Source organism: Artemia sp. Qi Xiang Cuo, chromosome 5 (genome assembly GCF_049724085.1).
Source record: "Artemia sp. Qi Xiang Cuo chromosome 5, ASM4972408v1, whole genome shotgun sequence".
Classification (NCBI taxonomy): Eukaryota; Metazoa; Arthropoda; class Branchiopoda; order Anostraca; family Artemiidae; genus Artemia; species Artemia sp. Qi Xiang Cuo.
Genome location: NC_142798.1, coordinates 4,095,064 through 4,116,105, shown reverse-complemented (window position 1 = coordinate 4,116,105; position 21,042 = coordinate 4,095,064). Strand labels below are relative to the sequence as shown.

The 21,042-nt window shown below is 38.7% G+C and overlaps 1 protein-coding gene across 4 annotated transcripts in view; it reads left to right on the top strand.

The window, feature by feature from the left end:
- The window catches only part of LOC148951732 (DDB1- and CUL4-associated factor 11), a 75,329-nt gene that overhangs the window by 30,330 nt on the left and 23,957 nt on the right, over positions 1-21,042 (top strand). For all 4 annotated transcript variants that reach the window (XM_089088687.1, XM_089088684.1, XM_089088685.1 and 1 more), the window contains 3 exons: positions 7,456-7,563; positions 15,404-15,557; positions 19,494-19,640. In XM_089088687.1, the coding sequence (XP_088944813.1) occupies positions 7,456-7,563; positions 15,404-15,557; positions 19,494-19,640 (409 nt within the window). The remainder of the gene's footprint in view (positions 1-7,455; positions 7,564-15,403; positions 15,558-19,493; positions 19,641-21,042) is intronic.

Below are 21,042 nucleotides of genomic sequence, written 5' to 3'. Positions count from 1 at the left end.
TGCCGCCTTTGAGAAAAAAATTACAGATGTACAGTTAATGCTCTTTTAAAAAGATAATACAAATAAATGAATCTGTGGAAAAGATAGTGTGTATTTATTGGAAAGATTTTAACGTCCAGTCTGGTACAAAGCCTTTGATTAATTGGAAAATATTTCTAAAGAATAAGAGGATAAATTCCAGAAGTAAGATTAGAATACTAGAAGCCACGGTAATGACAGCTGTCAAACATGATTATGAAGCCAAGTGGAGGTCTCACCAACGTGGGATGAAAGGGCAGCATGTACAGCCTTGGCCTCGGGCTGCTTGCTTCTTCTATGACTTGCAAGCAGTTAAGATAAGAATCGTTTACGGAAAAAATTATCATCATAAGCCCAGACGTGCAAAACTAGCATTTCAACTCAAACTTAAGATAAAGCACGACAAAAAAAAAAAAAAAAAATAAGATTTTTAAGTCAAATATAGTACAATTGGAACTACCAGAACTTTAAAAGAAATTAGACCGGTTAATATAAACATAAAGAGGGGATAAACTTGGGAACTTATTAAATAACAAGTAGGAGGGGAACTAGTCAATTATCTATTAAATCTTCATGTGAAATTTTTTTTTTAGAATTTGGTAAAAGGTACTACTATTACTAACAACTCCCCCCCGCACCAAGCCACCTGAGGCCAACACAGCTACGCTTGCTCCTCCTCCATCCTAATCTGTTCAAAGTCTCTCTCTTTACACCCTCTCAGGAAGTTCCCATTTCCCTTAAATCTTTCTTTATGACATCCTCTCATCCAAATCGCGGCCGACCTGGTTTCCGTTTAGCCCTAGACAATTGGCCGAAAAGGACAATCTTCGGCAATCTGTTATCCGTCATTCACAGAACGTGTTCTAGCCATCTCAAACTTTCTCTCATTATAGTCCTAGAAAGCGGAATTAAACCACACTTTTCGTACAACCAAGTGTTTGGGAATAGGGTCAGTGAGTCAGGTACCCAGAACAATCCGTAGGCAATTTCTCCTCTAAAACATCTAGCAAATCTTCATCCGTTTTTCGGAGCGCCCATGCTTCGGAACCATATTTGACCACTGTCATCGCTGTAGCTTCCAATATTCTAATTCTGGTTTGCAGACTTATCTTCCTATTCTTCCACCTTTTTCAATTGTGAAAAAACACCCGGAGCCTTGGCTGTTCTACTTTGAACATCTTCACTGCTCCCACCGTCTTTACTTATAATACTACCAAGGTAAGTGAAGCTGTCCACTTGGTCGATCTTTTCGTTATCCAACATCACCTTTTCATCTTCTTTGTTTTTTTGTTGTTGATTTTTTTGCCATTAACAGTATAGCCGTCCTAGCTAAGTGGTTGGCGCGCTGGGTTGGGAATCCATATTCCGAGGGGAACGGGTTCGATTCATGGCGTGGCCGGTTATTTGGTTTGAAATGGGGGTCAGTGGCGTGACTGTAAGCTCAGCTGGAGTCGACCCAGCTCTAAATGAGTACCTGGAGAAATCTGGGGAAGGTAAGCAGGAAGGTTATGCGAAACTGCAGGATGGCTGCCTTTCCTTGAAGAAAAAAAGCTTCTGCAATGTCTTTTTACTTGTAATGAGAAGGGGAGGGGGTATCACCTATTTTCTGGGAAGAACGCCGTTCCCAGTGTGAAGATATGCACAAACGTAAGTTCAGAGTTCAGAGTTTTTATTCCACAATACATACACAATCCAATCACAACACTCTTAATCCCCCTCGAAAGGCTCCATGGCCAGGGATACAAGGGGGAACGAGAAAAAAAAAGAAAATACAATATATCCAAACAACCATAAAAAAAGAAATCAATCGCCAAACAACATATAAAATTAAAAAGAGACCATACCTGAGGCCTGGGAGTCATAGCGCAGAGAAGACCACCATAAAACAAACTAAACATTCAGGGGACATCAACTCCACAAAAAAAAAAAACTATTCAGTTTGATTCTTAACTAAATGGTCCTTAAGAATCCTCTTGAAAGTGCCAAACGAGTGGCATTTCTGTACTTAAGAAGGCAGGGAGTTCCAAACCTGATGACAAGCGATGAGGGGATTGAAATCTGACCGCACAGTGGGAGTAGGAGGAATGCAGATATTATGTGACGAGCGAAGGTTATATGGAGCTGAATCAGAAATAAACTGAGGAGTTTTTTGAAGAGATTTTGGAAGATTGCCATGAAGCTGATGAAAAACAAAAGAAGCACAAAAAAAGAATGTAGATAGACTGTAGATTTAGAAGCGGTCTTGGTTAAGAACGGTTGGTGTCCATAACCAGACGCCTTGTTTTGTCGTAAATAGCAAAAAGCTACCACATTGTAGAAGGAAAAGTAAAAATCCATACTATGGGGCAATAAGAGACATATGAATGGACAAGGCAGACAAAAAGAAGCTTCAGAATGGATCCAGGAAAGGTGTATTTGAGTTTTCGAATGACCCCCAAACTTTGTGAGACCTTAACCCTAATCATGGCTATATTGTGTCTAAACGAAAGGTTCTCATCAAGCAGGATACCAAGATACCGGGCCAACCGATTCTTTGGTCCACACAAGGAGCCTTGTGACACCTGATGCTGTGTCAGTTGAGGGAAAGCTGCACCAATTCGAGAAAAAATAAGAAAATGTGACTTGGCAACATTCAAGGCCAAGTAATTCGCCTCAAACCATGAAACTACTCTCTCGAATATTGCCACCAGGTTAGACCTGATATCACATTCCGTCTTCCCTAGAGTCCCAAAAGTGCTGTCGTCAGCAAAAGCAACGAGGCAATCTTCATTAGAAGTAGCGTTGGGATACGAAGGAACATCCGGATGACACAGATTGCAGCATACTAGAGGACTGGTGTTCTTGACTGCTGAAATCAGATCATTGATGTAAATCAGAAATAAAACGGGGCCAAGAACAGATCCCTGGGTGACGCCATATTCTACTTCAGAAGGGCTTCGGAAAAGCGGATCATTTGAAATAAGTCTACCGGAAAGATATGATTCAAACCAAGAGAAAAATTTGATCTTATACCAATATGCGATAGTTTCCAAAGAAGAATCTGATGAGTCAAAGAATCAAAGGCTTTACGAACATCCAAAAATAAAGCTGCCAGGATAAGACCAAAATCTATTGCTGAATGACTGAAATTCAAGAGAGATACGCAAGCATGCTCTGTAGAGTGATTCGCTCGGAATTCGAACTGGAAATCATGGAAAAAATTTTTGACATCCAGAAAACTAAGAAGCCTGGATAGCATAGCCTTCTCAAAAATTTTGCTGAAAACAGATAGAAGAGAAATTGGCCTATAATTAGAAGGATCACTCCGGGACCCACCTTTGTACAGCACTATAACCTTAGCTCGCTTGAGTGTTTGAGGGAAACTTCCTTTTTCGAAAGACAGATTGACAAGCTTAGTCAATGGTGACAGAATAGCAGGAAGAACAGCACGGATAACCCTTGTAGGAATTCTGTCTGGCCCTGAAGATGATGAACCTTTAAGTGCATTTACGATCCGACCTACCTTAAACTCAGAAAAAGGGGTCAAGACCATTGACTCTAAACATGGGGGTACAAGATAGGCTCTGAAGTTGCAACGAGGAGTTATAGAGCTCACAGAGGAAGCAGTCGTCTTTCCTGTATTAGCAAAATAAGACGTAAGCTCTAGCTGAACATTTTCTTCTCCTTGGACAATTTTACCATCGACTATCAGCGCTGGTGGAACTAAAGACGGAGGGGGAGTTGATCTAAGTACAGGATTAATAATTTTTCATGTCTTCCCAACATCCTTTCAACAATCAGAAAATTTCCTGTAATAATACTGAGACTTGACCTTCCGACACAGACGATTAAATATACTCCTATATGCCTTGAACCACTAATGATAACAAGCAGATGACGAAGCCTTGTAAAGCTTCCACAGGTAATCTTTCATTTTTCAGCTATTATGGAGACCTGGAGTCATTCACGGGTTCAGCAATACTATCCTTATCGAGGTATGAGGTACTGGATTCTCGTGGCAAACTTCTAGGATACCTTCTTTTAATGGATCATAAAAGAAATCAAAAGAGCTGTTAAAATACGATTCAGAATCCAAACTATCGCATGGTTGATCAGTCAAACGAGATTTAAGTAGACTGATCTCACTGACACCAAAACAGAAAAATGAGAGATTAGATGGCGAAGCTTTACGCTGCGATCGATCAGCAGTCCTATATCGTGAAATAGCAGGGAAATGATCAGAAATATCACTAACCATCACCGAATTATGTAAGACATCTAGTGACGAAAAAATATGATCAATAAGTGATGCATGCATCTCAGTAACTCGGGTTGGTATACAAACTGAAGATAGAGTTCCCGCAGAAAGCATCATTGACAAAAAATCTGCAGCCGAAGCAGAATTTTGATCCAGCAGGTTAAGGTTGAAATCCCCCATAAGGATTAGTTCGCAAGGATGCTTTTGGACTAAGTCCAAAACCTCTTCCAGAATTTTCATAAACGAAGGAATAGATCCATTAGGGGATCTGTAAACCAAACCGACAACTAAATCCTTACAACCTGACTTAATCTCAATAAAAAGGGATTCAAAGATTCCTTCCTCATTTCTACTCAAATCACTTCGGAAATTATATACAAGATGATCGGCAATATACAGGGCAAGGCCACCTTTCGCCATCTGTTTCTGGTTCATCCTCTCCATCCTAAAACTTTGGATATCTAAAAGCATATCCTTTTTTGAATCCAGGAAAGTTTCACATAATCCAATAACATCCGGAGTTCCACCACTGACGATTCGTTTCAGCTCATCAAAAGAGGAGCAAAGTCTCTGAATGTTTAGGTGAAGCACAGAGAAAATACAGTCCTGTTTAGAAGAGGCAGAACCATTAAACGACGGAACATCTCTACTTTCAATAACCGATTTAGGATCATTATAATTCATATTTCTACATCCAACTGAATTATTATTTATACTTTCTATGTCTAAAGTATTATTTAAGTCCAATGCTCGCTTGTAAGGTATAGCTTGCTTCGTTCCTCTTGTAATGAAAACACAGCTTCTGCAGTAGTTCAAATTGTTTTTAACTGTATCACAGTTGCTGCAACTGTCTTCCACCGAGTGTTTTAGAGTTAGAATCGGAGTTTTATTAAATTTTTTGGAAGTTCTACTGCAAGGTTTTTATCTCAGGGCCAAACTCCAAATATAGTTCTTCCAGTTTTTCTGATGTTTATGCCTGGACTCTTTGTTGAATACCAGACATGTAGATCACATAATCATAGCTTTACGCCACTTTTTTATAAGATTACTAGAATTTAATTGTAACTAATACATCGATTAAATCAACAATCCTGATGCAGATCACAGGTACATTTTATGTGCATTGTTTGGAGTTCTACTTGCGATAATCGAATACGCATTGCGGGGGTTGTGGTCAGTTTAACCTTAAGGAACTGGTTCTGGTAAATACCGCTAAGACAATTTACGGTGTTCGCTTTCATTGTTGTTTCACGCAAACAATTGGTGAAACGTGGAACACAGCAGGCGATGAATTTCGACGAATATCTACTGTTTATCCAGTATTTTTCCTATGTCTGTATTAACCCTTTATTGGTTTCCAATTGCTTTTCTTGGTCCTGTTCGAAGGCTTGGTACGTTTATTAAACATTTTTCGAACACCAAGCTCAAGTTTCCTATAAACCGCTATGTCATTGACACATGACAGATTTAGTTGCATTTCAGAAATGTTTGTTCAACTTGCCATGGTTCTCAGCCCCTCGGTTAATTATTATATTCCAAAGAGGAGCAATATGCGTGCAAAAAAACAGGTCCCTTTTCTAGGCGCGTGCCAAAGCATACCTAAATCGCATGTCTGTAAATTTAACATTGCCGCACTTTTTCCGGTTTGGTACCATTATTTTCAAATGGTATCATCGTAGTAGGCTACCAGAAAGAGCTGAAGACCACATTAGCATTGATTTTTTTTTCATGGGAGGGACATTTTTATGTTGATGGAAATTCAAATAAAAACCAATAGTAGACATTCTATATACATTATATTGAATTATAGTTACAGTTTCGAGATTTGGTATCACTTTCCTAACCCAAATGGATTTGTGTAGGTTATATAGACAGCTTATCCACCTGTTGCTGAGTAGTGAACAATTTAAGTCCTAGCATACTTTAGGCAGGAATCGACTGCCAATTTAATGCTGTTAGATTTACAATTACAGCTTTGTTGTTTTTGTTTTTTTGGGGGGAGGAATGGTGTTGCCACTAACTGCAATCCTTATCGAATGTACTAGTGCATGGGAACCACTTTTAAATTTTTTATTAATTTCTATTATTAATTTGATTAATATTTTTAGTTAATATTATAATTTAATTAATATTACTAATTTATAATTTTATTAATTTGACGTCTAATTTGTTTAGAAGATTGGCTCTTTTGCGCGTAAAATATATGATCAAACTGATCCTTGATACTGCACTATTCCACAGTATCCAAGCCACGAATGAAGTGCTACCAATCTCTAGTTTCTACCAAGTATCGAAGTTTTTATGGAATCACCTATTGGCTGCAAAACTGCTGCAATTATTAATGAGATCAAGAAAGTATTTACTGACTAAGAAACAGATTTCGGCAGGGCAAGATTTCAAGGTTTTTCATCTTCTTTCGTTCATCTTGCTATCTTGTTAATTTTTTAGTCTTCCCGTTTATTGAATTTGAATAGTCAGTTGCTTATGCGCACTCACGTTTTTTACTGAGTTACCAATAATATTGAGGAGGGGGGTAGCTCTTCCTTGGTTTTCCTTTTAGTGATGTTGTTAAATAAATTCTTAATTTATTCCGTTGTGTAATTTTTTGAGCCATAGATAAAGAAAAGGTTGGAATAATTCATCTCCCTAACTGCTTTCAAAACTCGTTAGAATAAACTGTATATTAAACAATAAGCTCTGCATGGATTTGATCCTACTTTCTTAGGTTATACTGGAAAAACATTGTTACACTCTGACATTGCTAGGTCACCTTTTACGGTAATAAGCTGCTGAAACCTGTCCTTTGTGGTAATGCATCTGGGGCCAAACGAAAAGTAAGGCATCCTCGAGTGGAGTCGAAAGAGGTCATAATAAACATTTAGAGGCAGTGGGACCTATATGGAGGGAGTAAACAGTGAAAATCTGACCAGAGGAGGTGCTCAGCTGTGCTGGCCCCAGGCGGCTTGACGATATGATGAGTTGTCAGTAGTATATGTAGCAGTAGCAGTAATGCTCAAATGAAAGTACATTTCATGTTATTTCCACGATTTTTCAGAAATTCCCTAGAGGTTTCCGAAGCCACGCGAATATCATGAAACTAAACAATAAAAATGTGCTTACCGTGATACTTACCGTGGGTTAGATAAACTGAAATTAGCGATAAGTAACTAGAAGCAGTTAACAAGTTTTTAATTTTTCAGGAAAATGATATTTTTGTTCAAACGCTTATGCAATGTGGCGTACATCCTTATCCAGGCGCTGAAAACGATCTGAACAGGAACATATTCAATCTAATCAGAGCCCGAGAGGTAAGTAAAAGAGTTTATTATGCTATATAGCCTTACCCTAGTCCAGACTAGTGTTTCTAGGGGACTGCCATGCCTTGAATTATCTCCCCTACTTTGTCATAATCAGCAATGGTTACGAAATATATAGAATAAAATTTCATTTTTTTTGTTGCAAATAGCTAGAAGAAATTGAGTTTTCTTTAAATAAAGCTTGATTTTTCTTGTCTTTGACATGGTACTTATCTTTGGTCATGTTATTAAACCTAAAAATGGTGTAACCAATGATGATTGTGAGGAATGTGGTGGGGGTGTTCGTAATTTACCAGAATATTCATGCTGAACGGGAATATGGTTAGTTTTCCATTGTGATATGCGGGTATAGAAGGCGACAGTGGAGTATAGAGTATCGACCAATTACTGTCTCCTATGCTTTAAGTAAAGTTTTTTAATATGTGCTTCTACCCTTTGTGACTAATAATATATGGAAGAGGAATAATCAGTTTGGTTTTCGGCCTGAAGTAGAGTGTCAGTAATTCTCATCGTGTGTTATCTTCTTTGCTTCTTGAAAATTGTTCTAAGAGAAACGGCATTTATCTCTGTGTTTTAGTTCTGTCAAAAGCATTTGATAGTTTATGTCATAGTCAGTATTTTCTGCTCTTAATGGCTATGATGTTAACCATTCGGTTATAATGCTTCTTCATTATACTGCCCCATATTGCCTACTAGTACACGAAGATGATGAAATTAAACTATACAGAATCCCTGTCCCAAAGTAAAAGTAAAAGGTAAGTGGAAGAAGTACCCCCGGCAAACGGCTGAAACCCATTTCCTGACCGCCATTATTAGGCGGACCCACCACGAAATAATTCTATTTGACAGCAAAAATTAGCCCAAAATTTTAAAAGGGATTCTACTGGCTTAATTTGCTTTCTTAAATTGTTAACTCTTTTCTTTGGCTTAAATAAAACGTGAAGAAGAATAGGGAATACTTTTTGTAAGACAGTGGAGATAATTTGAATAAATGTATCGGCCCTTTGTCCAAGGGCCGTCCTCAGCAAGACAAAAATATATTCATTATTCATTCAAATTATCTCCACTGTCTCACAAACAGTATTCCCTATTGTTCTTCGTGTTATAATGCTTCGTCATTATTTATATTATAATTCTTTTCTTTGGTTTAAATCGTTGCCAACAAATATTGTTAAAATGAAAAGAGGTTTAAGGTAAGAGGGTTTTTTGTCTCCCACCTTATTCAAAATAATTGCGGGTCCAAGGGGGAAAACGTAAAAGATATTTTGTGAACTGGAAGAAAACTGAACAAATTTTTGACTTGCCAGATTTTGTGAGTATCTTCCAAAACGGCGATATGTACAGATAATGTGGTAGAGTGACAGAGCTGAAGAGTTTCGAAACAAGACGCCGGTTGAAGCGTAACTTATTCGTTACAAAAGAGGCATATGATAACCCAACTCTACGTTCAAAGTGAGCAATTAATAGTTGTCACGTGTGCATTATTGACGAACTAATGGGAAGACCGAGGTAGGTTATATGATCTACGGGCTTAATCCTGTTATTTCTGAGAGAAATATTCCCAGCCGACGTTTGCTGCCAGTTGAAGAATGCAACTTCGGACTTTTTGGCATTGAACTGAAGACTTAATTTTGCATACACAGATTGTAGCGTTGTGAAAATCACGCTAATGCGCTGGATAGTGCAGTTCAAATTCAGAATGTCGTCTGCATAACATACGAGAGATAAATCAAGACTGGCAAAGATGAAAGATGTGGGAACAGCTAACTGTACATCAAAAACTCCATTATTGAAGAGTGAAGGGGAAGAAAAAGCACCTTGACGGGTACCTTTTCGACGTTGACAAAAATATCAGGGGCTGGTGCATAGACTTGAGAACCGTCTGATAATGGGTGAAGTATAAGGCGAACTTTAAGACGAGAATACGTGTCTCGAAGGACTCAGATATATGAAGGGCTCACTCCACGTTTTGCTGCATGGAGTAGCATAGCGGCGTGAATGAAAGAATCGAACGCTTTACGAACATCGTGCCTGGCTAACACAAGAGTTTCACCTGATGCATCAGCATCGATCAATGCGTTCGCGACATTAACAAAGTGTGCACACAACCGAGACATGGTGGGAATCCAAATTGGTAAGGTGGATCATTGCATTTCGCGTTCAGTTGGTCAATGAACAGAAGTTCTAAAAGCTTACAGAAGTTAGCAGCCACCGTTATAGAGTTGAGAGACAAGCACTGGGTGGCTAGTTTACCTTTCTTTGGAATTGGAGTGAGATCTCCAATCGAGAAAGAAGAAGGTACAACTCCCTGGGTAACAATCATCTGCATCAAAAGAGCAATATGGTTTACCAGCAGCTCGCTTCCATGCAGAATGTGAGGAGAACTCACTTTATCGATGTCAGAAGATTTCTTACGTTTTCGGCGTTGGATTGCTCGCAGTACAGAATCAACCGAAACAACAAAATTGTCGGTAAGACAACTATAAAAAAATTAATCAAACTTATCTTCATATTTGGACTGGAGGGCGGCATCTGGCAGGGAGAATTCAGCAGAGAATTATCAGTTCCACGCAGAATCAGGAATATCTTGAGCAGATAGGCGGGCGCCAGGAGGATCTCTTGATACATTTATCCAGAAGGAAGGTTGGGACAAAGAAGCTTGCTGGAACGTCTCTTCAACTGTCTGGTTCATTTGGATAGATATTTCTCTTGCAAACTTTCTTTTGGTAGAAAGGCGAATGTCAAAAACCGAGCCAGAGCTAGGACGGTCACGCTGGAGCCACAAACAGTACTAAAATTTGGATTTTCTCCAAGCTTCAACTAGGCTCCGATTACTGGACCAATGCTTCTGTGACACCCCGATGTATACGTTTAAGAGGTATTGCGGCTTTTTCTGCGTGTTGCAGGGCATGACAAATTTTTGCAAGATATCCAGCAACACCCGTATTTCATTTGCGTTAACGTGTGAATTTCGCAGCTAAAGAGGAACATAAATTTTATGTAGGAGAAAATTAGTAACTGTTGCGAAAAGATCACCTTAGATGTTTTTCCAATCCCTGTAAAATAGGGTGTGAGGCTGATATGGTTGTGGAGTGGGAGTAGACTAAGCAGAAGGATAACAAATAGATGAATATATTGGAAGGTGGTCTGATAGTTGAAAGTCAGCAACGACGTGAACAGGTGACGCTTGGAGATTTGCAGAAGAAACTGCATGGTCAAGGTTCGACACGTGGCTTGAATGGTGTGTGTAAGTGTAATCGAGATCTTTCGGCAAGATCCTAAGCCAATCGTCAAAAATACCGGACAAAATAGAAGTAAGCAATAACGAGGCATCAGTTAAACTACAGCTAAAATCTCCTATCAATATTGTTATTGTTATTGATGTTTATGTTATGTTTTTATTCGAATAAATTGAATTGAATTAAATAATACTTATCTAACTGGCGAATCTTTGAAAGGCAAGACCCTTCTCACACGCAGAAGTAAATAAAAATTCCGATCGGTCATTGCGGTAATCTGTCCGGAAATAGAGGTTTGCACTAACATACTCTTCTAATCGGACAGCAATTAAAAAAATTACATCAATCAAAAATACTCAACCGGCACGAGGTCCTAACAAGCATCGTAATACCACCCGAGGGGTGGCCACTGGAAGCGGATCGTTTAGCGGGCACCGAGTTGCTAGTAAAATTATTGTCAATTTTCAGAAGGCCTAACTATGACCTGTCAAAAAAGGTTCTTTCAAGCACAATACGTCACAGTTCGAAAGCAAACCTTTTATCACAGGAAGTTTGACTAAAAACCCACCACTAACATTCCACGAAAGTACAGCTTGTGCAGTCGTAGACAGGTTCATATGACACCGTGGGCTTTGCTAGTTGACTGTTGTTATTGGGACACTTTACACTGTAACAAATATGGCCGGCAACTTTACATTCTAGACAGAACATTCTTTCCGAACTCGGAGAGGCACTGTTTGAGGTGTGATCGCATGATCCACGGCGAGAGCAGAGGACCCGATTGGAGCACCGAGAGGCCAGATGTCCAGTTTTATGACACTAGAAAGAACTCTTTGGGAGATATACAATGCTTGTGCAGAAATCTTTTTGCAGAAAAACTAGTCCTTAACATCGGAATCAGCCTCATTTGTTGGCGCATACAACTACAAAGAATTTTCCATGACGGTGTCTCAGGCACGCTGCGAGGACATGCTCTGATATGGCATTATGGGATATAAGTGCATTTCTAGCTTTCTTATGAAGAACCAGGTCAACATCAGCTCTCGTTGGGTTGCCAGTACCCGACCAAATGAGACTGTAATTGTCACTGATTAGCCATTTTTTACCACTTTTTTCAAGGAGGTTTAATCTTCGGATGGTTTGACCACCGTCGTCAGAATATTGGGGACGTGCTGGTGTTGGCAATCGTAAATTTGGAGAAATATCCGACGCTTGATTGACGCTTTTCATTGCAAGATAGTTTTCTTTGCCAAAGCAAGCCCAGGGGATAGGATGCCACCATGTCGCCCAACCCTCCTTACTTTATCCGGACTTGGGAGTGGCAACTGTGACCAAATTATACACAGCAGGTGGGGAACAGAATAAGTTTACAGAGGCCGTTGTCTATGAAAATGAATCCTCCGCCCTGCCGCAGATGTCTTTCTAGGAAGGGTCCTCCTATAATGGTGTTCTGCTTCATTATGCAGTTTAACCCATTGCTGGGAGAAGGTTTGTTACTCACGGGACGTGTCCACACGCTGGTGGGCCCTGCTGAGTGTACATTCGAGGGTTGTTCCTCCTTCGCCTGTATTTAGGACCCCCGGGTGAGGATGCCCCAGTTTTTATTATGAACCCCCTGAGACTAGGTCCTCCCTTGGTCCACGCCTCCTAGTAGAGGTACCCAACATATCTGTCGGACATTCCCCTATCCGCCAACTGGGGACGCACCGAATGGCCTGAGGGAGGTCTCTACTGAGAAGATAACTCAGTAGGTACTCTTTTGTCTGTGCCATGGGAAATTACGGTTTTCTTGTTACAGGGAAGTTTATTTAAATATTGTAAATCGAAATGTTTTCAATGGTTTTGGGAGTGGGGACTAAAGCTAAATAAAAAATGCGATTTGGGCCGACATGTCTTGGTTTTGAGCATCGTTTTGAAAAAAATTCCTGAAGGGGAAAGAGGGCCAAGAAATATCATTGGAGACCAGAAGATTGATCAAGTGGAGAGCATCACGTACCACTACTACTGCTAAAAACTCCAGTACCATCACTGTACCAAGCCGCCTGAGGTCAACACAGCTACGCTTGCTCCTGCTCCTTCCCAATCTATTCGATGCCTCCCTCTTTACACCCTCCGAAAAAGTTCCCATTTCCCTTAAATATTTCCTTATGACATCCCGCCCACCCCATTTGTGGACCACCGGCTTTTCGTTTGGCCCTAGACGGTTGATCGACAAGAACAATCTTTAGCAATATGTCATCCCTCAGAACTTGTCCAAGCCCTTTCATCCTTTGTCTCATTATAGCCCTAGAAAGCAGAATTGAACCACACTTTTCGCGCAGCTTACTATTTGAGATATGGCCAGTCAGTCGGGTACCCATAACAAGATACCTAAAACAGAAACATAAATATGTATATATATATATATATATATATATATATATATATGCCCTGAAACAGTAAGTTGTACGAAAAATGTGGTTCAATAATTTAAACCAATTAACATTTAAACTTTATTTAAACACTTAATTTGAACAATTAACAATAATTTTAACAAATACAACAAAATTAACAGATCAACAGCTATGCAAAATTTAAATAACATTAAAAAACCGGATGAGGCGGTATATTTTACATTAACATTAAAAACCCCAGCCATAGGGAGGTATAAAAGGTAAGTTCACGTTGAGGATAATACAAAACAGGTGTCAGCATCACTAAGCTGACTTTTTTCTTTTTTATTTATTTTAATAAGTGTTCGACAGGTGCGGAAAAAAAACTTGCAGTACCGTAAATGGAGCACACAAATTAAATTCAGATCATTACCACGATACAAAGGGTACATTACATGATCACAAAACGTTGAATAAAGTTTTGCGAGACCAAGAAATTTAATCGCATATGGATTCTAAGCCACCTGAGGCTAGGAAGACGAAGAATAATGCAATGACAGCAATATAGATAATATCTATATAATTTACCATCAAATGACAAGTACTCACATTTAGCAGTATTTAGTGACAAACAAATTCTTTCAAGAAATTATAGTGCCCTACTAACACTCTTTGATGGACCAACTTTCGACCGACTAATAAGCAGCAGGCAATCGGCTTATCTAAAATTAGACACATCCGAAAGCGTAGATTTGATAAGAAGTTTGAAGTAGCTGTATCTTCAGTCGTTGTTTTTTTGTTTTTTTTTAGTTTTTAAGTTTTTTTTTTTTTTATTTAGGGTTGTAAATAATGGGTAAAGAAACTAAATGCTCTATTTATCTTGACACTCCGGGCAAATAAGTATATTGTAATAAGCGCAAAATCGTTTGGTGTTTTTATTTGTTTATTTATCTTTTTCGTAAAAAGAAAAAAAAATGTGGAATATCTCCGATTCAGTGTGCTATTCCTTTTGGCTAAAAGCTCTCGACTTTACTCCTGGATTGAGCGGATGATATGTCTTAGTGTGTCATCATTATGTGAGAACTGCTTAGATAGTGGTAACTGTGAGTAACATGGGAGGGACAAAACGACCTGTCACTACGATGAAACACTTGTTGACATAAGTGCTTGAAATCATGGTCACAAGGCTATCAATGCTGAGAACAATTGTGCAAATCGTCTTCTTGGTTGACTTGATCCAACGGGCCTTGACAGGGTTATGAGTGGCTATTTTACTTTTTTATACCTTAGCATGCCTTATTGGTTTGTAGATAGGACCGAACTTCCTCTCTTTGGGTTGTCATATTCATAGCTCTTGAGCTCAAAATCTTATGAAAAAACGTTGCGCAGCAGTCGAAATGAGTCTTCTTTAGTTCATCAGTCAGGAGGCTGAAACCGAGCGAGCAGAATTCTTTAAAAACTTTAAATCAAAGGTCAGATCTTTCGTATTATTTTTTTCGATATATTTAGTTCAAGGGCTAGTGTTGCCAACATTTCACAGCCATATTCTCTTACAAGTTGGTGCGCTTTTTTAATTACATTCTCAAAATTTTGCGTTCCCGGTCTTGATTCTGGGGGTTTGTTTTCAAGGTCAAAATTACCCCTTTGGGATTGCCCAAACTATTTAGTGAACGTCGCTTTCTGAGGAACCTTTACCAAAATATGTTGGTATTTATAGGAAAGAATAATCATGTATAACGTTTTAGGTCTGACGTATATTCATACCCTCTACCTTTGTCCTCGAACGCTTTAGTCGGGGTGTCGAAATCTAACCTTCAGATGTATGTCTTGGTGCGTGTTTCCTCTCGGGCCCTGTCTTCCACGACAGAAAAAGAAACCAGGGGAGCAAGTATCATGAATCATGGATCAAGACAAAAATAGAATATTTAGAAACTGTTTCAACTATTTTATTAGTAGAGGTTTCTTGCCCTCCCCGGTCTCGTGAAATTTATTTAACTAGTCGTATTTATTTAACTACGATTCGTTTTTGCTTGAACATAGATCTGCATGAAGGGGAACTATGCGCCTATATGGCATTGATCTGCTTACACACATGTGCCATTAAAAGCAACGACGACAAATGCTGCTCATTTGAAAGAAAAATAATTTAAACCATGCTAATGTGGCTCTTTTCTATAATAATGTGTAGTTATTATGGCTATTTAATTGTTCTGTTTGTAGGTAAGTCCTAAACATGGACTGACACTTGGAAACAAGGTGATGATTCAGAATGAATTTTTACCGAGTGATGATGAGCGGTATTATGTTAATGGCTTTAAGCTCTTTTGTGGTCAGTATTCTGCGGATGGCAACCACTTCTTAAGTGCCTCGCAAGGTATTCCCTTTTTGTTCTATTTTTGCTTAAGGCTCTGTTATTTTTTATTTTATTTTTTATCGGCCAAAATCCGTATTAATACCAGGAGTGTTACCAGTTCCTTTTTCTTCTTTTTTTAAGGAATGTGCCTTTAGGACTTAACAAAAATATGGAGGGAAAATACCCAAGGGGCTTGGAAATGATTCTCTATAGTGCTTTTTTGCATTGTTCTATTTAATTCTGTTGAATACCCACTCTTAGTTAAAAGTAACGGGACTCATTCCAATCCCTGTTTGTTCGTCTGACCTTGGGAAGAGAACAGGTAAATAAGTGAGTACGCGAAGCTAACTTTTAAACAGCTAAACTTGTTGCTTACTTTAAAATTTTGCCAATATACTCCTTCAAATATCAGGATTTACATACAAAACGTACACACGTGTTGTCTTATTTGAGCCAGAATTCAGCAAGGATTTTCACTGGTATCATTGGATGACTAGAGTGGATAAGAGACCCACTAATGCCAACCCATCCTTCCCAAGGCAAGTTACACATTTTTAAACCTAATCATGAAAGGATCTTCAATCTCCATGCATGGATGTTTCAATTGGATGCTCTTTCGACAACGCTCCTTACTCCTTCCATCAGCTTTTTAGTAGAAGTCTTGGCCTGTTGCATCATTCTTGAGCCAGAATCATGTAAAAATGTTGAAATCAGTGTAATTATAGGATCAAATTTGGCCCCATCTAAATTTGAACTCCAAATGGAGTTATTTTTAAGAATTTTTTAGGACTCTCACCAGTTTGATCAATCCTTGGAGTAGCCGGATAAAATCAGGATTCTTCAATCTTCCAGCTTTTACAGTAACAAGTTTCAGTCTCACTTGAAATCTTCTACTCTCCTTTGCGTTTCTGAGCTACTGAGGGAAAACCTACTTTGCTTTTTATTCTATTTTCACCAATTTCTTAATAACCTGGATTCTTAGTACTTTTACTGTCCTTGTATTTTCAGGGATTTTTTTAATTTCCCCGAAAGAAATTTCGGTTCTCAGTTCTTCGGTATATAGAAGTGATTAGTGTTATTTACGAGCACTGGTTTCCGAGTTGCTCGTTTACGAGTAGCTGGTTTCGTATTGAATCAGGAGCTGAGCAAGTTGGTTATAGGTTATAGATTATAAGTTATAGGTTATACATGATAAAGATTACAGGTTAGAACAGGATTTAGGTTATAAGTTGGTTATAGGTTATAGATTATAAGATATAGTTTATAGGTTATACATGATTCAAAGTAAAGGTTAGAACATGATTTAGGTTATAAGATGGTTATAGATTATAAGTTATAGTTTATACATGATAAATTGTATAGGTTAGAACATGATTTAGGTTATAAGTTGGCTATAGATTATCGACTCTAAGTTATAGGTTATAAATGATAAAGAGTATAGGTTAGAACATGATTTAGGTTATAAGTTGGTTATAGATTATAAGTTATAGGTTATACATATTATTTATCTAGTATATAGAGCGCATTTATCATTTGGCAGCTTTAAGGGACCTCTCTCAGGCCACACGCCATCTGGCCTCCAATTCTGCGGAGAACTCTTCTCGCTATTTGATTTAGGCTTTGGTGGGGAGGTTAATGGTATCTCCCGCACCATTCAACTTTGCTGTTGATTCGATAAAGAAAAAATGAAAAGCTAAATTTCGATGGAGTCTAGTCTAGCCCTATCTTCAGCACCACCGACGTGTTTTATGCTGATGATGTTGCCGTTCTTGGCGAACCTGTTGATGAAATCGATGATTTAAAGTTAAAAGACTAAAACTATGTCTAATGCTCCGAGCATACACTTTACCTCTATGAACCTGAACCAATAACAAATTGAGGTTGTCATTAGCTTCAAGTGCTTTGTATGATACACTGAGATCAATGGTGAATGCAGTGAAGAAATCTGATATCGTGCTGCATCAGCTTCCGCTGTCCTTGGGATAAGAAAGAAATCCACCGACGAATAAAAACCGTATTTACGATGCCCTAGTCTAATCTGTCTTACTGTACGGATCTGAGATGCACCCCTCAAGAGTCGCCGGGGCACAAGGCCTCAATATTTTTGAACGCAGATGATTAAGGAGAAAGCTAGAGATACGTTTCAGCGACCGAGCTCCAAACACGGTCATCTGCCAGCAATGTGAACAGAAATACAATATTACAACTCTCGTTTGCCGTCGGAGCTTGTCTTAGTTCGACCATGTTTGCCGAAGACCAACTGAATTTTTTATAAATCAAAACCTACGTTGCAAAGCAGAGCCAGATTGGAGAAAACATCGTGGAGGACAAATCAAAACTTTGGTCAACTCTTAAGTTTGACCTAGGTCCGGTTGACGGTCTCTGGAGACATGGTCATAGATAAACCCAAGACCGTAACCATTGGAAGTCAATTGTCCGTCAGATCTTGTCGCCAGGCAGTGTTACATAGTGTATATACTAGTCCAGGTGTAAAAGTACAAATAATTAAGTTAGTGACACCGTCATTGGAATGGCAAGTTGAAAAGTGAATTAGCCTGTGTTAAAATATGGCATCGGTAATAACACGATGATTGATCAAGATGTAGTTTAACAGATTAGTTTAATACTCGAACCCGCACAAATACGGAGGTCGTGTCGATTGCCAGGAACGCTGTTACCAAATTTGTATCTTTTTTCTAGGTTTTAGATCCATCGGTATTTCTTGAAAATAGAGTTGATCGCAAGCTCCCAGCCTGATGGGTAACCTGGAACCCGTCGGTTCACCACCTTTTCTTAACCTTAGCTTGACCTTTGATTCCTTTAGATGTAACTCCTTTTATGTCTTTATGAATGTGTCTTTCATTTACAGATTTCACTGAAACTCAATTCTGACATCCTATGGTTCTATATTTGATAAAAATATATTACAAGTATACCCATGGAGCTCTTTTTTTTCTTTTTTTTTCTCTGTTGTTCATTTATCAGTGCTGTTTGTGTCTTAAACTTAAGTCTACTCCAGAATTTTCTTAGAACGATTGCTAGAACATACAGCCTTCGATAACTGTGTTTTAGAGTTGTCGTTTGCATGTTCATCTTTTTTCGGTAATTTTTGTTTAAGGGATAAAGATTTCGACTCTGCAGCCATCTATTTCAAACTAAGTAGATGGCGATAAAGGAATAAGCTTAGTCTCGGTGCAACATTGTATGTTTGACCTACTCATGGCATGTCCCTCTTCCCTACTTTACGATGTCATTTTCAAATAATTCCGTATATATTAATGAAATAGCAAGGTTAGACTTTGATTTTAAAATTTTGTATTTTTGGGAATGGAATACTACTACTACTACTACCAACAACTCACCGCAGCACCAAGCCGTCTGAGGCCAACACAGCTACGCACGCTTCTCTTCCATCCCAATCTATCCAAAGCCTCCCTTTTCACACCATCCCACGAAGTTCCCATTTCCTTTAGATCTTTCTTTATGATGTCCTCCCACCCCAGACGAGGACGACCTGCTTTCCGTTTAGCCCTAGACGGTTGGCCGAAAAGGATAATTTTCAGCAATCTGTCATCCTTCATCCGCACAACGGGCCCTAGCCACCACAACGTTACTTTCATTATAGCCCTAGAGAGTGGTATTGAACCACATTTTTCGTACAGCCTACATTTTTCGTACAGTAGGAAGGGTGTTTGAAAGCACAGGATGGCTGACCCCCAACCCTCCATTGTACTTCCTGGCTTAGGGCCACGAAACGGAGATCAGCACCGTCGGTTTGGACCTTGAGGGTCTAGTGCCGCCACAAATACTTACTTTTATAAAGGTTTCAGGCGGCTTTGTGCTGCGATGAATTACTAGAAGTAGTAGCAGTAGTTGAAGAAAAGAGCCTGTAAAGTTTTTTTTTTTTTTTAATCTAGGAAGTTTTAGCCCACGTAACTGTATTTATGAACATTTTAGATAGAAATATAAGGCTGTACAATTCAAGATGTGATGACTTGAAGTTCATGAAAGTAGTTCGAGCTCTAGACGTTGGTTGGAGTATTGTTGATACAGCGTTTTCTCCAGATGGCAGACAAGTTATCTACTCAAGTTGGTCAGAAAATAGTAAGTTAATTTTGCTGAATTAATATTACACAAATTATAAATGAAACTAAAACGTTTTTCTTGTAATAAACTACCCTCAAAAACTTCAGTCTCTGTTTCGATGTATGCTCAGACACGTTGGTAAAATGGGAATTTTGCCTGTAAAATGGCTGTAGAAAAGAGGCGTAGTGTTCACGCTATAACAACCAATGAGATTGAAGATTTAAGGCAGATTCTGATTCAAAAAGAGATGGGGCTTGAAATAGCTTGCTATCTGAGTGTCAACCATTTTATATACAGTGTGCCATCTATTTCCCTGTCTGAGTGCCAAATCTGACCAATGATACAAAGACATGGTGCTAGTAGAAAATACTTGATAACAAATTAATGTCGGTACGGCCTTATCAAAGAAAGTTTTCGCAATTTCAGTTTGTTTGCTTCTGTAGCACAAGTTTGACACTAAAATTGTCCAATGACACGAATCCTTGGCAGACCGTGGTTTTCTACACTCTTCAAATCGTTAGTGAGACCGATGATCGAATACGGTCATACAACAACCAGACCATTTTTTCAAAAAGACAGCAATGTAATAGAAAAAATCCAAAGGAGGGCTACTAAATTTGTTCCATCACTTAGAGACTTATCATACCAAGACCGTTTGAAAAATTGTCGCTCCAAGTCTCTCATATCGATTTTTGAGAGGAGATCTTATTGAAGTATATAAAATATGCAACAGATACTACGACAACATCCCTCCAGAAGAAATAATAATATTCAAGAATTATAACTTGAGAGGTCACGAGCTTAAGCTAACCGAAGAACGTTTCAGAAGAGATATAGGTAAATGGGCATTCAGCAACCGCATTATCTCCGAGTGGAACGCACTACCGTCAGACACTGTCAACTCAGATTCAGTCAATGCATTTAAGAACAAGATTGACAATCATTATAGTGAAAAAGCATTTGATTATTTAAATTTTTGTAGATAGAGGTGCAAGCCTGTTTTCGCACTATTATTATTATTATAAGCTGAAGTTTCCTTTAGACCTATCTCCAAGTTCCTTAGAAACACAATTGGCATCAATGATGCGTAAATTTTGAATCAGTAACTTAATCAATCTGTCCTTAGAGAATATGTTATTTTATATAAAAGTTTCGTATTTTGTATAATTTCTTCCATATCACGAGTTTGTTTTACCCTCATCATCTTTCATCCTTCGCCCTCAAAACGTGTTCTAGTCATATCAACCTTTCTCTCCTTGTAGTCATAAAAATCGGGATAGACCCACATTTTTCATACAGGTTAACGTTTGAAATATGATCTGTCAAAAGGATACCCAAAGCAATCCATAGACAGTTCCTCTGAAAAACATCTAACAAATCCTCATTCCTCCTCCTAAGCGCCCACGTTTTGGAACCATAC